Source organism: Podarcis muralis, chromosome 16 (assembly GCF_964188315.1).
Source record: "Podarcis muralis chromosome 16, rPodMur119.hap1.1, whole genome shotgun sequence".
In the NCBI taxonomy this organism is placed as follows: Eukaryota; Metazoa; Chordata; class Lepidosauria; order Squamata; family Lacertidae; genus Podarcis; species Podarcis muralis.
Window position 1 is genome coordinate 31,697,764 of NC_135670.1, and position 17,400 is coordinate 31,715,163.

Consider the following 17,400-nt stretch of genomic DNA (forward strand, 5'->3'; position numbering starts at 1 on the left):
AATGAAATTTTATAACACGTGTGCACTTTTTGGATCCAAAACAATGGAATTTGGAAGCTTAGCAGCATAGCTGGGGGAAGGGAGGGAAGGAGGAGCTGCAGAATTGCAGGGATGGGGACATACAAAAGAGCACATGCCTATTAACAGAAATAAAGGAAGCGCCAGAGCAGGGTTGGGGGAACCTGTGGCCTGCTAGGTTTGTTGGACTACAACTCCCATCATTCCTAACAATTCTCCATGCTGGCTGGGGCTGATGGAAGTTGCAGTCGAACGACACTTGGTGGGCCTTGGTTGCCCAACTTTGCACTAGAGAAAGAAAACAAAAGACAAAAGCAGAAGAAGAGACTGCAACTCAGTTCAGGCATCCCAAAGCAAAACACACACACACACACACACACACACACACACACACACACAACCAGCCCCAGATGCCCATTTGGAGAGACTTGATCTCATACCTTGCTTGCTACCAAGCCACTCCTGATACGAGGCAGCTCCAGGTCCGCTGAGTTCTACAGACAAAACAAAAAGTTCTGTTCACAATCAAACACTTTTAACAGAAATCTCTTTTTCACCTAGGCAAAAGTGGGGTCATTTCATGGATCTGAGTCCGCCTCAGGTAGGGGTCTAACTAACAAAATGGGCAGCAAATTTGGCTAGCTAGCGAGTGGTCCCTATCATTAACATTTATTACATTTCTATCCTGCCTTTCTTCCACAGAGGTCAAATAAGTATACACAGGATTTCCAGGCGTTCTCTTATTTAAGCACCGACCAGACATACACCGGCTGGATTCAGCACAGTTGCTGTGCCTTCAATAATACGAAAGGTCAAACACAGGGTTTGAAAAGGCTTCCAAGATGTATTAAGTCAGTGCAATGATTTCTGTGAAGATACCACAAAGGAAGTCGACTGGACTAACCAATGGTCTATTGATTCTCTTGAGTAGGAAAAGGGCTGGCCAATGTGGTGCCCCCAGCTGTTGTTGGACTCTGACACCCATCAGCCCCAGCCAGCACAGCCAATGACCATGGACATGGTTGGTGGTAGGGCCCTGGTCCCATTTGCTGGCACAGTGAGGTTTCCTTTAGGAACACAGATCATTGGTTCATCTAGCTCTGTACTGTCCATACATCATGGTAGTTGACTTTTTGCGCAGAGAAGTGGCTTCTGGCAATCCCTGCATTAGGCTGTTATAAATTCTCCACTGCTCATTGTATGGGTAGCTTAGAATGGGGGTGGGGGGATTTTGAGAGAATCCACAACAGCAACAGCAGTATCTTTTACCTACAGCAATGTTCTTCAATCTTGAGTCCCCAGATACTGTTGAACTACAACTTCCACCATCCCCAGCCAGCTTAGCCAAAGGTCAGGGATGATGGACACTGGCCTAGAGAGTGGACATTTTCTATTGCCCCCTGCTCAGGCCTTCAGCAGTCATCCCGGTCACCAGGAAGGACCAAAAGGCGTGGTTTGTCTAGTTGCCTTTCCATTCATTTTAATATTTCATTTTAATATTAATTAAAGCAAGGGAAAGAGGTTTTTTAAAAAAAGGGGGGGCATGTTGCAATCTGCCATAGAAATTTGCTGTTGTAAGTTTATGTTGTAGTTTATCTGGGTCTGAATTACCGTAACTTCTGTTGACATTATCTTCCTACTGTTAAAATGTGTTTCGTGATGGTCTGACAACTAGATAAAAACAAATGAATCGGCTCTGCTTAAACAGCCTTAAAAGAGTCACCGTTTCAAGGTGAATCTGCAAGTATTTGCTTTAAAAGTATAGGCATGGAGAAAAGTTCCTCTTTATGCATAAAGACTTTTAATGAAAAGTTTGACAGCTTTGCCTTAACTTGACTCTGCTCTAACACAGGGCATACTAGAATCCAATGTCAGTGATAAAAGTGGCCCAACACAATATTCAGTACACCAGTTAAGTAAAATAGGAATCACAGATGACAAAGAAAGAAATTACAATGCAACTCAATGGATGTGAATATTTTTCCATTATCTCAGCGCACTCTGAATGAAACCCAAGAAACTGTTAGGTTGATAAGTCAATATTACAATGGCTTTAGAAATGGTAAAGGGTTGAAAAGAGGTGCTATTGGGTGCTGCAGAATCAGATCAAAGAAGATGAGGGATTGGGGGGGGGAATGGTGTGTTTAAGTGAAATGAGATGTCTAAGCATATATTTCCCTATTGCAGAAGCAGGTACATTGTACCTTAGAGGGTGCAAAATGATTATTTAGCTTTTGATAAAAGATAGTGGGATAAGGTTAGAACATTTGAAGATGCCTTATACAGAGTCCATTTAGCTCAGTATTATTATGTGAACTGCTTTCCACAAATTCAAACCAGTGTATTTCCCAGTCCTACCTAAAACGGCTGGGGATTGTACCTGTGGCTTTTAACAAGCAAAGCATATTATTATTATTAGGTTTGTTACCCGCCCTTCCATGGGCAGGTTACAATAATATAAAACAGTGCATTAAAAACAGTTTAAAGCAAATTAAAACCACTGCCATAGTGGGCCCACTTGATTGAACAATACAGTAGTCACACATCTCTGATTAAATAAATATTGCTAAAGCCCCAGCTGGTCTATTCTTTTTAAATTACCGTTTTTTCGCTCTATAGGACGCACCCGACCGTAGGATGCACCTTGTTTTAGAGGGGGAGAACAAGAGAAAAAAATTTCCCCTCTCTGCTCAGCGCCCCTTCAGCGAAGTGGCAGGAGAAACGGAGCCCCTTCCATTTCTCCTCCCGCTTTGCTGAGGGGGCGCTGCACAGCTCTCCCTCTCTGCTGAAGCCAGGAGAGTATTGCTCTCCTGGCTTCAGCAAAAGGAACCCGAAGCCTCCGGAGCGCAGTGGGACCTCCTGCTGCATTCGCTCCATAGGACACACACACATTTCCCCTTAATTTTTGGAGGGGGAAAAGTGTGTCCTATAGAGCGAAAAATACGGCATACTTTAAAAATATTTTTTAGATTCGTGTTTTTTATTTTACACTTCTAATAATAATAATAATGATAATAATAATAATAATAATAATGTTCTATCCTTACAAGTGGTGCTTTGGTTTTGATTTGCTTATATAAAATTCTGATTTTGCAGATGCAAATTTGTTTTTATGCTCAACAGTGGTTACAAACATAGGACAGAGATCACCAAGGAAGAAGAACCCAAAAGGCATTTGGGTTCTCTTGATATTTCCTGAGTTATAATTGTCTATACTGCTGATATTTCGTCAGCATACACTGCTGCTGCTCTGAAACAAACTAGTCCACATTGTTTCGTTTTTAATTTCCATTTGAGCCTATGTAATGTTCATTAATGTATCAAGCTGTTTATGTCAGCTTGTAAGAGTTCACACATCCCCTAAGCCTCTCCTTGCAAATGCCTTCCTAGGCTCTTCCTCTGCCTTCGCCCAGCAAACAGCTGCCAATGGCTCCTGGCAGCAAGCAAGCCCAATTGAATTTTAAAAGATTTTCCATTCTACTGCACTATTTAGCGAGCACAGAAAGGAGGTTGGGGTGGGGGATGGAACTCTGTGTTGCTTCACCATTTATGTTGTGTAAATCTGAGATAACAGATCTTCTGCCTAATCCTAATGAGGCCTCCCCATTAAAATCTTTATTAGCTTCCAGCACAGTGGATTGCCAAAAAGCTTGTCAGTCCCGTCCCGTCCCCTCCCCCCCCATCCCACTATCTCTCTGTACCAAGATCTGCTTTAACTTTTACAAATAGCTCTAAGATATTTCCCCTGCTTATCAGCATTGCCAAGCAGCTTGCCTTATCACTGCTATTGCAGATAAAATAAATGAGCTACGAATGATATGAATAATGGCATTTTCTGTAGGCTGGTTTCCCATTACATTCTCAACAGATTGTAGATTTAAACTTCAGCACAAAAGAGGCAAGGAGGAGAAAGAGAAGGTTCCTCCCCGCCCCATCGCCAAATTACCTTCCTTTTGCTCAACAGCCTCAGATTCCTGGATGTATTTTAAGCCTACCTGAACTGAGGAGGCAATTAATTTTGAAAGGGACAAGAAGAAAGACAAGGTTCGGCTTCTCAGAAAATCCCCAGGACTAGCTGTTCTGTGACTTTTAGAGGGTTGCTGCATTCGGCGGTTGGGGGGGGGGGCGGCTTTAAGGCTACACAGGGCCTAATAAAGCTGTCTTCATTAGACAGCCTTCACCCCACCCCACCCCACCCCCTAGCTGTGTACAAGCCTGGAATCAGAAGAGGACAATGGACTCATGGAAAAGGAAGCAAAGACTGGATGCAGAATAATACATCTCTTGCTACCAATGCACACCTGATCAGATTTTGCTAGATGTGGTACGTTAGCAGTGTAGAGAGAGCCACAAAAAAAAAGGTGACAACAGTAAGGAAGGGATGGGTAACCTGTTTCATGCGAGCGGGGGTCGGACCAAAAGTCAGTGGGGTAATTAATGGAAATTTTACCTTTGCAAAGAAGTAGGCTAGTTTCTAATCTGGTCAGAGTTCAAGGACACAGTCCTGCCAGGCAAAAACTGTGGAGGTTTGTGTGAAGCAGGGCCAGTGAGGTGTGTGGCCTCGGAAAAGAGGGTGTGGCCTGAGGGTGTGTGGCCTGGTGAGTTTTTCCACGGCCAGAGGTCTGGAATGGTCTGAGGTTCCCCACATCTGCAGTGAGAGATCAGAAAGTCCTACTGGTACAACAGGTAAATGGATGGACTTGGATGAGGAAGCCAGAGCTGGCAAACCTAGCCCTGCAATATACAACTAAGGAGAAGGCCTTTAACTCAGTGACAGAGTGTCTGCTTTGCAAAGCAGAAAGTCCTAGGTTCAATACCTGGCACTGCTGGAAGTGTCCCCTGCCTGAAACCCTAGAGAGCTGCTGCCAGTCAGTGTAGACAATATTGAGCTAGTTGGATCAGTGGTTTGACTCAAGTGTAAGGCACCTTCGTATAGTCAACTTGGGCACGTCCTTTGCTGTATAACTACTTTTGTACTGAGACCAAATGAAGTCCATGCGGGAAACTGCTACAGAAATAATATCTTCTAAAGGGGTAGATGACTCTTTGCCGCAGTAGAAATGACATCCTCAGGGCTGTGATGTAAATAAGTGGTGGTGGTGGTGGGGTTGTCAGCATGCTCTGGCTTACAACAGTGGTTTCTAACAGCAGCTGCCATATTTGTTTTCCTCTGTCATAATCCTATTATTTTAAATTGCTAATGCACCACTCCCATGATGGAACTCAAAGCAGTGTACATGAAGGTTCCCTGGTAGTGTCCTACTCAAGCACTGGCCAGGTCCAGACCTGCTTAGCTTCAGTTTGCTGCATCATATATCTTCAGGCTATACCCTGGGATGACTCACACTTATCCCTCCCTGCTTGTGGATTATATTAAGATGTTTCTGTACACTGGAGTGTATGAAAAGCTCTACAGTGTGATGATAACACGCACACATAATCCAGGAGCTGAGAAGTAATGTCTATTATCATGGAGGTTTAGACAGCGGAAGGTGGTTGGTTAGGACACACGCAGCACTGCACCACCAATCTCAACCTGTCCCCACCGGCCTGCTTTCCTACTTACAGTTTTACTCATTGCATTTATATCCCACCTTTTCTCCAAAGAGCTCACAGTGGCACACATGCTTCCTCATTTAGGTCACCCAGCAAGCTTCATGGGTGAGCAGGAATTCAAACCCTTGTCTCCCAGACCATAGTCCAATCCTCTAGCCATTACACTACCAGTGGCTCTCAAAACGAACTCAACTTACAACCAACCCTATCAGCTCCTTCATCTTTAGCTCCTCTTTGCTCAACAAGGAAGGAGACAAAATTGGAACTAGCTGGCTCTGTCTAACATTCATGGTCTGCGGTTGTGCTTATCATTGTCTCTGGCTCCAGCTACTGATGACCTCCTGGCCTTCCACTCTAAAAGACCCAATGGTCACCAGCCACCACTGGATTTAGATTTTGAGTCATATCAACCATCACTATTTCCCACTTGCTCATCCATGCTGATCCTGCTAATATCAGTACACAAGACAGCTGGGTGTTCAGCTGTGCCAATAGCTGCCAACCACAAAAGCACCACAGTCACTATCCGGAAACATCCTTAAACTCTTCCACTGAACTGAACAGACCCAGGGAGATGACAGCAACTGATTAAAATTTAATAGTAATTTAATTCACTGACAGAGGGCAAAGTGTGTAAAGAGAAATACTCAGACACAGTAAGAAAGGGTGCAGAAGGTAATCAATATCCAAGTCTTCCCCGCCAACACCCTCCTCCATCTCCCATCTCTGTCCTAGGGGCTGGATCCAACATTCTGTTGTGCTAGAAGGCAGGTGAGTTTTAATGATGTGCAACAGAGGAATCCAACAGAACAGCTGTGCTAGGTGAAACTTGTTGTGCAACTGATTGCACAATCTATTGTGCAACAAAGCTCCAGAAACCTGCTTATGTATTCCCCGGTGCAGCCATGTTCTGTTGGTGCAAAATATTTCACTAGTAGAACAGCATAAAGTTACTCTTACTTTGCACTATATTGGATACAACCCTAGGACCAGAGTTTGGGGCATGAACCCCACTGAAACCAACAGGACTTGTTTTGGTTGGATGGACCAAAAAAGCCCCTGGCCAGACAGGGGGATGGAAATGTAAAACTCAGCAACACCTGTCTTGTATTTTCTCGACACTTAAAACTACCGGATACATGTAGGGATGAGTAACACACCATTTGCTGACTCCCATACATACCAGAGAAGCGGACACGGAGCAATGGATCCAAACTACAAGAAAAAAGATTCCACCTAAACATTAGGAAGAACTTCCTGACAGTAAGAGCTGTTCGACAGTGGAATTTGCTGCCAAGGAGTGTGGTGGAGTCTCCTTCTTTGGAGGTCTTTAAGCAGAGGCTTGACAACCATATGTCAGGAATGCTCTGATGGTGTTTCCTGCTTGGCAGGGGGTTGGACTCGATGGCCCTTGTGGTCAATTCCAACTCTATGATTCTATGAACTCCTTGGTTCCATCATGTTACAAAAGTGTATCCACAACATTTGACAGAGTCAAGCGAAAATGGTCTTCTCTCACTAACCTTTTTTTTTTGTTTTTTTGTTGGCCTTCTGCTACCAGCACAGCAGGGTTAAATGATTTTCCATTCCCCCACAATCCTAGCCCTGTCACTGTATCAAGGTTATCTATTATTGGCAGTGACAGGTGAAAATTAATCTCCTAATTATTTCTTGCTGCGTAATCTCCACTGAAGAAGTAACATAAAAGGATTACAGTGCAGCCTTCGTGGAAGGCTTTTCGGGAGCCAATCATACGGTTCTAAGGGAGGCATGTGTTGGAGAGGTATTTATGGAGGATTTCTAATCATCTGAAGACACACACACATATACACACACACACGCAACTGCTTTAGGACCAACACACTCTGGACTAAGGAGCCACTTGGAGGTCTCTTAGTGGCACAAAAGAAACAATCTTTCACTCTCCTGCCAACAACTCAAGGGAGAATAGCAGGTTAAACACACAACATGTTTCCGCTTTCGCTTGCCGTTTGTTTTGTCAAGTGTTCAAAACATGCCTCCAACAGCACCAGAAGGAAATTAATTTTTCCCTGCAGACAGATTTTTTTAAAACACACACACACACACACGCACACAAAACAATGTTAGACTAGCATTCTGTTATTTATTGCTTAGCCCAGCCTTCCACTCCCAGCTGAGCACAATTCAAAGAAACAAATCAGACTGGCAAAAAGATGTCCCAGCATGGAATGTTCCCGTTCAGGATTCCAGCCAGCCACTTTCTTTTCCTGGGATATTCCATTTCGTCTTCTGATCACAATGACCCTGCTCAATCTTCACTGGACTATTTTGGGTTCTCAACACCGGCCCAAAGAATTTTTCAAAGTCTTTTTTCTACTTCTGCAAACCTTTGGGCTTCCCTGCAAGGCCGATACCACCCACTTGTGCATGGATGGTGCCATTTTGGATACATAAGGAGCCTCACCTGGGTCACATCCACACTAGATATGTGAAGTACTCTTAAAGCAATTTAACGGTGACAGCTCCCCCACCCAAGAAAGAATCTGGAGAACTGTAGTTTGCGGAGGGTGCTGGGAATTAGGGATTCTTTGTGGGGAAACCAGAACTGTTAAAGTGTTAAAAATGTGCTTTAAATGTATGGTGTGTATGTGAGATTGGAAAATGAGTTCGCTATTACAGTGGTGCCTCGCAAGACGAAATTAATCCGTTCCGCGAGTCTCTTCGTCTTGCGGTTTTTTCGTCTTGCGAAGCACGGCTATTAGCGGCTTAGCGGCTATTAATGGCTTAGCGGCTATTAACGGCTTAGCGGCTTTAAGAAAAAGGAAACAAACTCGCAAGAACTCGCAAGACTTGCGAAGCAAGCCCATAGGGAAATTCGTCTTGTGGAACGACTCAAAAAACGGAAAACCCTTTCATCTAGCGAGTTTTTCGTCTTGCGAGGCATTCGTCTTGCGGGGCACCACTGTAATATGCAGGAGGTTTGCGGAAGGAGAGCCAGCTGCAATCTCTGCAATGCACACAGGACCTACTCCTGTATTGCATTTCCTGTGAGGACACCAGACTGTTTCCTCTTAATGGAAATGACAAAGAAGAAGAAACCCACCCAACAACTCTCAGAATGAAGACAAGTTTTTAAGCTGAGGCTGGATGCCGTAGCAGACATCTTGCATTGGAAGGGGGTTGGACCAAATGATATTTTGGGTCCTTTCCAATGGCAAAGTTCCCATAGTTTGGTCACTCACCCTAACCTCTCCAAGGTCTCAGATCAAGGGAGGTCCTTCTCAGACCCTCAACCTGAGATGAGACCAAGGATTCAACCCAGGAACTTTTGTATGAAAAGCTTAAGGTTATAACTGAGCTGTGGACCCTGAACTACAATACATTAAAAGGTAAAGATAAAGGTACCCCTGCCCATACGGGCCAGTCTTGACAGACTCTAGGGTTGTGCGCCCATCTCACTCTATAGGCCGGGGGCCAGCGCTGTCCGCAGACACTTCCGGGTCACGTGGCCAGCGTGACAAAGCTGCATCTGGCGAGCCAGCGCAGCACACGGAACGCCGTTTACCTTCCCGCTAGTAAGCGGTCCCTATTTATCTACTTGCACCCGGGGGTGCTTTCGAACTGCTAGGTTGGCAGGCGCTGGGACCAAGCGACGGGAGCGCACCCCGCCGCGGGGATTCGAACCGCCGACCTTTCGATCGGCAAGTCCTAGGCGCTGAGGCTTTAACCCACAGCGCCACCCGCGTCCCTGTACAATACATTGGGTTGTATCAAATGTTAGTCCTGCTCAGAGTGGACCCAATGGAATTAATGGACCCAAGTCAGTCATGTCTGTTAATTTCAATAGTTCTACTCTGAGTAGGGCAAGCGCTGGCTACAGTCCTAAGAGCCATAGGTTTGCTGTCCCTTTTCTAGATGACCAACCCTGTTAAACCACAAAACATGGATTTAAACCAGCTGGATCCTCTTAGTTCAGCATCTTAAATGCAAGTAAATTGACTTAAATGAGTTTACAGCAGGCTGCAGGAGAATATTCATTTCTATAGAAATACTGTTTTGCTGTTTTAAGGCAGAAAGCAAAAGGAGTCTGGCTTAAATTCAAAGAAAAAAACTTACAGAATTTGAAGGGAAAATAATATAAAACTGGTTGAACACCACAATGTACACCACACAAAGAAAACTAGCCGTAAGATCTGGGTGATGAAATAGTCCGACCACAGCTCCAATTACTCTGCCTAAGGACGGATCTGTTTTTATCAGGTTCTTTCTGCTCTTCACTAAGGGTGAAGACAGACAGACATTCTAAAGTGCTGTGGAAAGTGGTCTGAACATAAATGTTCTTGCTCTGAAAGCCAGATTGTTTTTAAAATGTGCTGTCTGGAACTGTGCTGTAGTGGTGAATATTGCATCATGAGAGCCCCAGTAGCTGCAATGAGACTTCAAAATATGCAGGCAGCTGCGTGGATCCATTATACATTATCGCAACACATATGCAGAGATACATAGATCAAAGAGCAGCAGAACATATAATACCCAGGGACCGCAATCCTATCTATAGTATCCTGCAAGTAAGCTCCAACTTCTGACTATATAGGCTTAAGCTTGCAAAACAGCCTTAACTTTAAACAAAAGGTTCTTGTAAGCTGAACTGTAACTCTTAGCTTTTTAATTCAGAATGGAAACAATCTTCCACAGGTGTGTTGTCATTTGAACTGCTAGCCCAAAGAAGGAATCCTGCCAAAGAAATATCCTCTTATTTTCCTCATTCTCTGACCTCTATTGCTCACAAACCTGAAAGTTTCATTATCACTTTATTCATTTGTCATAGCAAAGAAATTCCCACAATCACCTGGACCGTCTGGCAGATGATGTCATCACTCCTGCTCTGAAAAAAATGTCTTGGACCTGCACTCCTCTGTTCATTATGGCACCACTGCTCAGTCTTGGACTTGAAAAGTCTATGCCTTCATGATTTTTCTGATACAAATTTGGCCTGAAGTTTTGGGTCTTCTATCACCGCTCTTATTTCTCATGTATTGAGCCTAACTAGGAGCACAGCATGAGTATTCAAAAGATGAGCTGGGAAAACTGGGTCTCAAAGGCCATCAAATTGGACAGCATAGGATTAATGTTTATAGTCTACAAAAACCTGCCTGCTTCTCTTAAACAGGAACTCTTTATGTCTTGCTGTTAACCAGAAACTTGGTGGTTTGAGCGGACGGATGTGGGCAGAATTCCTGCATTGCAGAGGGTTGGACTAGATGATCCTTGGGGTCCCTTCCACCTCTACAATTCTACGATTCTGTGGAGGTAATCAATATAGCCATGACCCTGACCAATTCCAGCTTGTAGACACAATGATTCAATATTGCATCAGGAACTCTGTGTCACCTAGGCAATTCATGAAAAGAAAAAACTCACATCACATGCCTGGCTTCTGATAATCAGCAAACCATATATACTTGTGATACTGTCATGTACTTAAGTAACCACAAGATGGCATACAAATTATTGCAAAAATAAATATTTTTAAAAATGTGATTTGATGAGGAAATTTAAGTAAGTCAACCGCAAGTATTGTATATCAAAAGGAGCACAGCTATGGAGGTCATCATGACCAAAACCACCACCAGAGGTCACTGTGTTACTTTTGTGCCCCTAAAAAGGAATGAAAGGTGATGGTATTTTTAAATAAAATTATTTCTAGGGTGGTGGACGAAGAAACACAAACACCCATTTACTCCTCTTTTGACAACAAGCTTTATCGATGCTCCTGGAATGAGAGGAATTTGTGAGTATTAAATTAGCATTCAGATGGAAGTATTTTCTCATCTGCCTGAAAATTTTTTACAGCTCCTATTCATCTGCTGGTCTGAATATATTTAAATCCACTTTTAACAGCAAATGCTGTACTTTAATAGCCTGGATTTTCAGCTTCCATTAAAGAGGTTAAGAGGCCCTGCTAGAGGGCAACACAGAAGTGCCATCAGTGGGCCGGGGAAATAAGGGGTGGAAGACTTAAGCCTGATTAATGCAAACATTGTTGAATATCTACAAAAATAGGCAGACAGTATCAAATATTATATTGTTTTCCGTGCAAAATTTGATGCACCCTTTACTGGGTGACTCTGCAGATTAGGTGTAAGGCAGCAGCGTTTAGATTAGATGATTCATTAAACCCAACAAGTTACATAAACAGTACTTGGGGGCTTAAATATATAGTTAACAAGGGGGGAAAGACTATAAATACAATAAATATAAATGCAAAAAAGCAAGTTTTGCCCCTGTAAGGACACAACTGGCCGAGTTTTACTGCCGGGTAATACAGGGATTTTCTTTCCATTTGACAGTAGCTGCAGTAGATAAACTGAAATAACTAAATGAAAGCTGAGACAGAAGCATAAGCCTTTAATGTTTTGTATCTTCAGCATTAAGCCTGTCACACAGAATTAAGATTTTTGTCATTCTGCCATCTTGGGAGATTTGTGTGTATGTGTGTGCATACACAAAATAAAATGATTACCAAACCTCTGACAAAACACACATCATTGCACATTAACAGAGCTCTCCCTAATGGCTCCACACCTCCATCTCCAGCATCCCCTCCCCAGTCCCCTCGCCTCCCACTGCATATGGACACTATTGATATAAATTTGTGTGCATAGACATTTCAAGACAATGCTTCTCCTTATATGACACAGAAATTCTGAGGTATTAGGTAAGGTATACAGCAGTATTAGGTAAGGACAATTCCTCTATCGCTTATTACATCCTCTGACTCATCAAGCTAGGAAATGGTTTCTGGATAGATCCATTTGCTTGATCTTAGGGTCCCATCCAAAGAGTGAAATACTCTTAAGAAGTAATGATCTGTCCACCTTGGGAGTCCCTTGATCTATTGGCAGTTTTAAATAAACAATGTGATATGCACAATGAACGTAGCCTTGTGCGCTTGGTACACTGCCAGTCTGTATTTCTATAGCCAGTCATCAAATTTCACTGCTTTGCACTATCTTTATAAACAGGTGATCAAGGGGACAACACATACAATGGTGCTTCTGCAGGCTGCATCCTTGACATGCAAGCAGACTGTGCTGCCTTCTAGACATGAGGACATGTAGGAAGCCACCATGTGAATACTGATGCCACAAGCAGATTCTGCGCTTGACTTCTTGGGAGGTGAGGCAGAAAGCATATAACGGAGCTGCAAAATAAGTGGATGGCAGATACAATGGTTCAGTTCTGGATATCACTAGGTGTACAGACCCTGCACAGCAGGGCTACAGACGAGCTCCCTTTTGGAGGGACCGCTGCCAGCATAAGTAGACACCACTGAGCAAGATGGAGCAACAGTGTGTGTTGGACCAGTACAACCAGTATGGGGGTTGTGGCTTTAAGTGCTTGTTGGACTAGGGTCTGGGGGGAAAAAAGATTTAACACTGTTTGGCTATAAACCTCATCTTGGGCCAGCCTTTGTCTCTCAGACTAACTTACCTCACAGGATTGTTGTGAGGATAAGTGATTAAGTTTCCTTAATAATGGTTTGGTGCAATGCCTGCTAAGAACCATTGTGACTTGTACCCAACTTGGTCCCAGCTTATTCACTGGCACAATGCAGCATCAAGCAGCCATAGGCTTGATTCGCACAACATGCCAAATTTTAGGTCTGTTACATTTTGTATTTGCATTGAATATATACCGGTATATACACACATACATACACACACACATACATATATACACACACATTGTTTTATGCTGTCTGGAGATGCTCCATGAAGAGCATTATATACATAACTCTCCTTGGAAAGCTCATGAAAAAAAGCTTGTGTGCATTTAATTCTGTGTATGCAGAAAGGTGATCTATGTTAACATTTGCATGCAGTGAGTGGTATGATGGAAGACAACACAGGGTGGCTTAAAAAGACATAGCTCCCAAGTACTGGTTAAAAAAAGAAGACTTGCGTTTCTTGCTGAAACAGAAAAATCTATGTTAAGGAAGACTGGCTACTTTTGTGTAATAATTTGACACCACAAGCTAATGAAGACCAATCGCCACTACCATCACACCCACAAAGGAAAAACTCATTTGCAATGCAAACATGGTGATGGCAAGGATGAGGTAAGGTGCTGCTCTCACACACCTGTCTCAAAGGGTAACAATGAGCGGACAGCTAAAAAAACAGATGCAAATGCAATTTACAGCAGGAAAAAAAATGTGCTTGGGGAGTGTTTAACACACACACACACACACACACAGAGGGGGGGACTGCAAAGGCTTTTATAGAGGTTCATAATATTCATGGATGGCTAAGAGTCAAGAATATTTATTTCACGGCAGAAGCAAGGTTTGAACAAGGAACTCCAGGCTCTCATGTCTTCTCCAGCAAAACTCCTTCAACAATATTCTGATAAAAATCAATATAATACCGCTCTGAGGTTGTTTTGTTTGCAAAGGTAACCAAATATGTCTATTCTCTCATTTCACATTCAGCAGTCTTCATTCAAAATAACTTATTGCTCTCATGTAGAGTGGCCAGATACAGACCATAGAATTGCATATACTTAGGGAAGGTAGGTTTACATTTATGGATGTGAATTTTAAGAAAAACAGCTCCAAAAGTTTCTGGTATTCCTTGCTGCACACAAACTGCCTTTACCATCAAATCTGTGTCAGGCCTAAACAGAAATCCATATAAAAGACTTACTTTTATCCAGTGACATTAAAATGCCTAGTTTCCCCTCTCCCCAAAGAAAGGTGAACAGAACAGGTTTGAGATCCTATGGTGGTTGATCTTGCTGTGTTTAGAAAGCCAAGCGGATATGGTGGTGGAGAGCACAGCATTTTTAAGACATTAATGTACCAAGGTCCTAACAAAGCTTTTCTGCCACCTAAGTCTGTATGCGGAGAAAATCGGATTTAATGCATAAACATAAACCCCTGGAGTAAAATTCTGAGCAGGGATGACCAGAGGTTTAACTTCTTAGGAATGAGAGCCGGCAGGTTCGGCTAGCATATAATACCTTAACAATCTTTTCCAGCTAAGATAGACATTCTTCCAAGAGTAGATAATACAGTAAATAATTCCTGCTCCCATTGTAGAGAAAACAGTGCTTCAGGATTTGTATAATAGGCAGCTTTCATGACCCCTCCAGCAATCAATGGGAACAACAAATGTTTTCCCCTTTATCTCTCTGCAAACATCCCCACTGAAACTGTTTATCACCCCCCCCCCAAAAAAAGTAAAATAGGATTTTGGCACCATTTATGCACAGAGGAATGAAATATACATTTCGGAGGCACACACATACAGCTTCTGCAGTACTTGGTCATTCCTTTTAAATGTTTCATTCCTGCGAAGTGGCCAATTTTTACTTTTTACTTAAAATCCTTCCCCCCTCCCAATCCTACCAAGGTTTTTGCTTTTCTTGCAGCCACAAAAACCAAAGGAACATAGAAAGCTGCTTTATACGGAATAGGACCATTGGCCCATCTAGATTAATATTGTCAACACAGACTGGCAGCAGATCCATTGGATTTCAGGCAGAAGCATCTCCCAACCCTACCTGAAGATACAGGGGATGGGACCTGCATACAGAACAGATGCTCTGCTTCTGAGCTATAGCCCTGTTTGCTCAGTGATGGGGAAAAGCTCATTTCACACTACAAAATTTGCACTTTTAAAAGAGCTGCTTTTAAATGTCTAATAGTTTCAAATGCAAATGCAGGAGATGAAACCATGGCTTTCCCTGCAAGCCTGGAATGCATATTTTATTACTTTACATTTGTTGACCTTCTTTCATATAAAATAAAAGGCAGCTGACAGAATAAAGTCAGTGCAAAAAACAATTAAATACACACAAATACTACAGATATCCAGAATTTCTAATAAAACCAGCATTATTTATGTACAGTATTAATATGCTAATGTGATTCACCTAGCTTTGGAATGCTTTTGAGATCCCACTGACACCATGTTATACTGGAAATGTCTCTGGAGATCATTTTTAACTTGTTAACCTGGTGTGAGCTGATTTCCCCCCCCTACGCTGAAACCCCCACCTTGGACAAGGAAAGTAAAAACAAAACTGCACACGGTGTGGTAATTAATTACTATCTTGTTTTACTTAAAGATCTTACTCTCAACTTTTGTGTTTCAGTTAATACTAATCTTTTACAAAATCAAGCCTCTTTCACCTTTGTGCTTTATGTTACCGACCTGTGTGGATGAGTAAACATGAAACGTATCAGTACAATGCCACATCTGCCAAAGAAATTGCCCAAGAGATCTGCAACTTAGATTTAGAAACTGCAAAGTGTGTACGCCCGCATGGAAAAGGGTAAGAAACAAAAGGCAGAAAAATGAAAAAGCGTTTCACGAGCATGGAATATTAAAACATCCACTGCCTCATTTCACACATCCAGTGCCTCTCATGTATGTCAGTTCCTTCAGTTTATCTTAACAAGAATTTAATTCATTAGTTTAGGACTCCAGACTATCAGCCCTCAGGTTATCATCTTCCCTTTGAGAAGGTGAAGCACACCTTTGTGAATTACAGGGCTGTGTGCATGTGTGAGCACGCAAAGAATCTGCTAATGGGATGTGAGAGAAAATTTGTCTCGGCTTCTGTGGTTTCTTTTCTCATTCCCTTTTGCTGTAGTCATTTCGGTTTTACAACTTTCTCTGCCAGAATCCTAAACATTCTCCATACACCCCAATACCAGAAGTCTAAGGAAACCAGACATCCCAAAGAGACTGATCTTTTCACACTCTCCATTCCATCTGCAAGGCTGAAACCTCATCCCATATGCATCTAACTCAGAAGCAAAGCTCCTTCAGCTAAACTCCCAATAACTTTGGCACAAGATCCAGTTCAATTGCTCCAATTCTAAGCACTCTTAATGCGCCATTCAAAACCTGATTTAAATCCTGGTAATTATTTTTCAAGTCAAATTTATCCTATTGACTTCCAATGTGGCTAAACACAGCTTAAATCCAGACGCTTTGGTTTTTAAAGTATGTGCATGCCAGGTTGGAGAAGTCACATATATCGCACTCACAAAACTATTCAGATTTAAGTCCCACTGATCCCAGCGGGACAGACATCCTTCCTAGCAAGTGTGCAGGTTTAAAATGGCAGTAATGGCTTTTTCCAAGAACACTCACTTGGGAATTAAGTTGTTCTGGAAGACCTCCAGGCTTGCCTCAAAGTTGGTATTATTATTATTATTAGTTTAAACAGAGACAAGCATCACTGAGTGGGCCAATCACCTCCTTTTGTGGTGTTTCAAGTTGTTACACCAGACCCCTTGTTAGTTCCAGATTCATCCAATTTTTGTTGGTCTTCTGCTCTGGAAAATATAGTCTGGATTTCCCCTGCCCTCCCCTCCACCCATGAAGGCAACCATTCACAGTTTAATATTTCCCCTTTCCTCCTGTGCTGTGTACAAAATGAAAGCAGACATCTATAATGGGTATTTTTTTGGGGGGGGGGGGGGAGGACATGCTCACTTTCCCAGAGCAGGCTAGCCTCCCATCATTTCAGAACGCCTCCACTGCTTTAAAAGCTCTGCTTTGAATACATTTTTAACCCAATTGCTAAGATTCTGTATTGAGAACTGTCACATATTTACCGCTCACTTAAACAACAATTGGGAAGGCAGTATCCTCCGTAGCAATATCTCGCTATTATTCAGTTTGTCCTGGTGCCTTAACGCAACAAATACCATTTTTGGAGGGGGGTGTAGGAGGTGGAAAGAGTGCAATTTTAATAATAAAGGACGGCTGGGTGGGGGGAAAGAGAAAGGAAGCCAAAGGCCGAGGAAAATACGGCAAACGGTGG

At 42.8% G+C, this 17,400-nt stretch overlaps 1 protein-coding gene across 28 annotated transcripts in view; it reads right to left on the reverse strand.

Annotated features, from left to right (window-relative positions):
• The window catches only part of FBRSL1 (fibrosin like 1), a 792,934-nt gene that overhangs the window by 156,494 nt on the left and 619,040 nt on the right, over positions 1–17,400 (reverse strand). For 22 of the 28 annotated variants that reach the window (XM_077920111.1, XM_077920092.1, XM_077920106.1 and 19 more), the window contains one exon: positions 459–512. The exons of the other annotated variants lie outside the window; for them this stretch is intronic. In XM_077920111.1, coding sequence (XP_077776237.1) covers positions 459–512 — 54 coding nt within the window. The remainder of the gene's footprint in view (positions 1–458; positions 513–17,400) is intronic. 28 annotated transcript variants of the gene reach the window in all.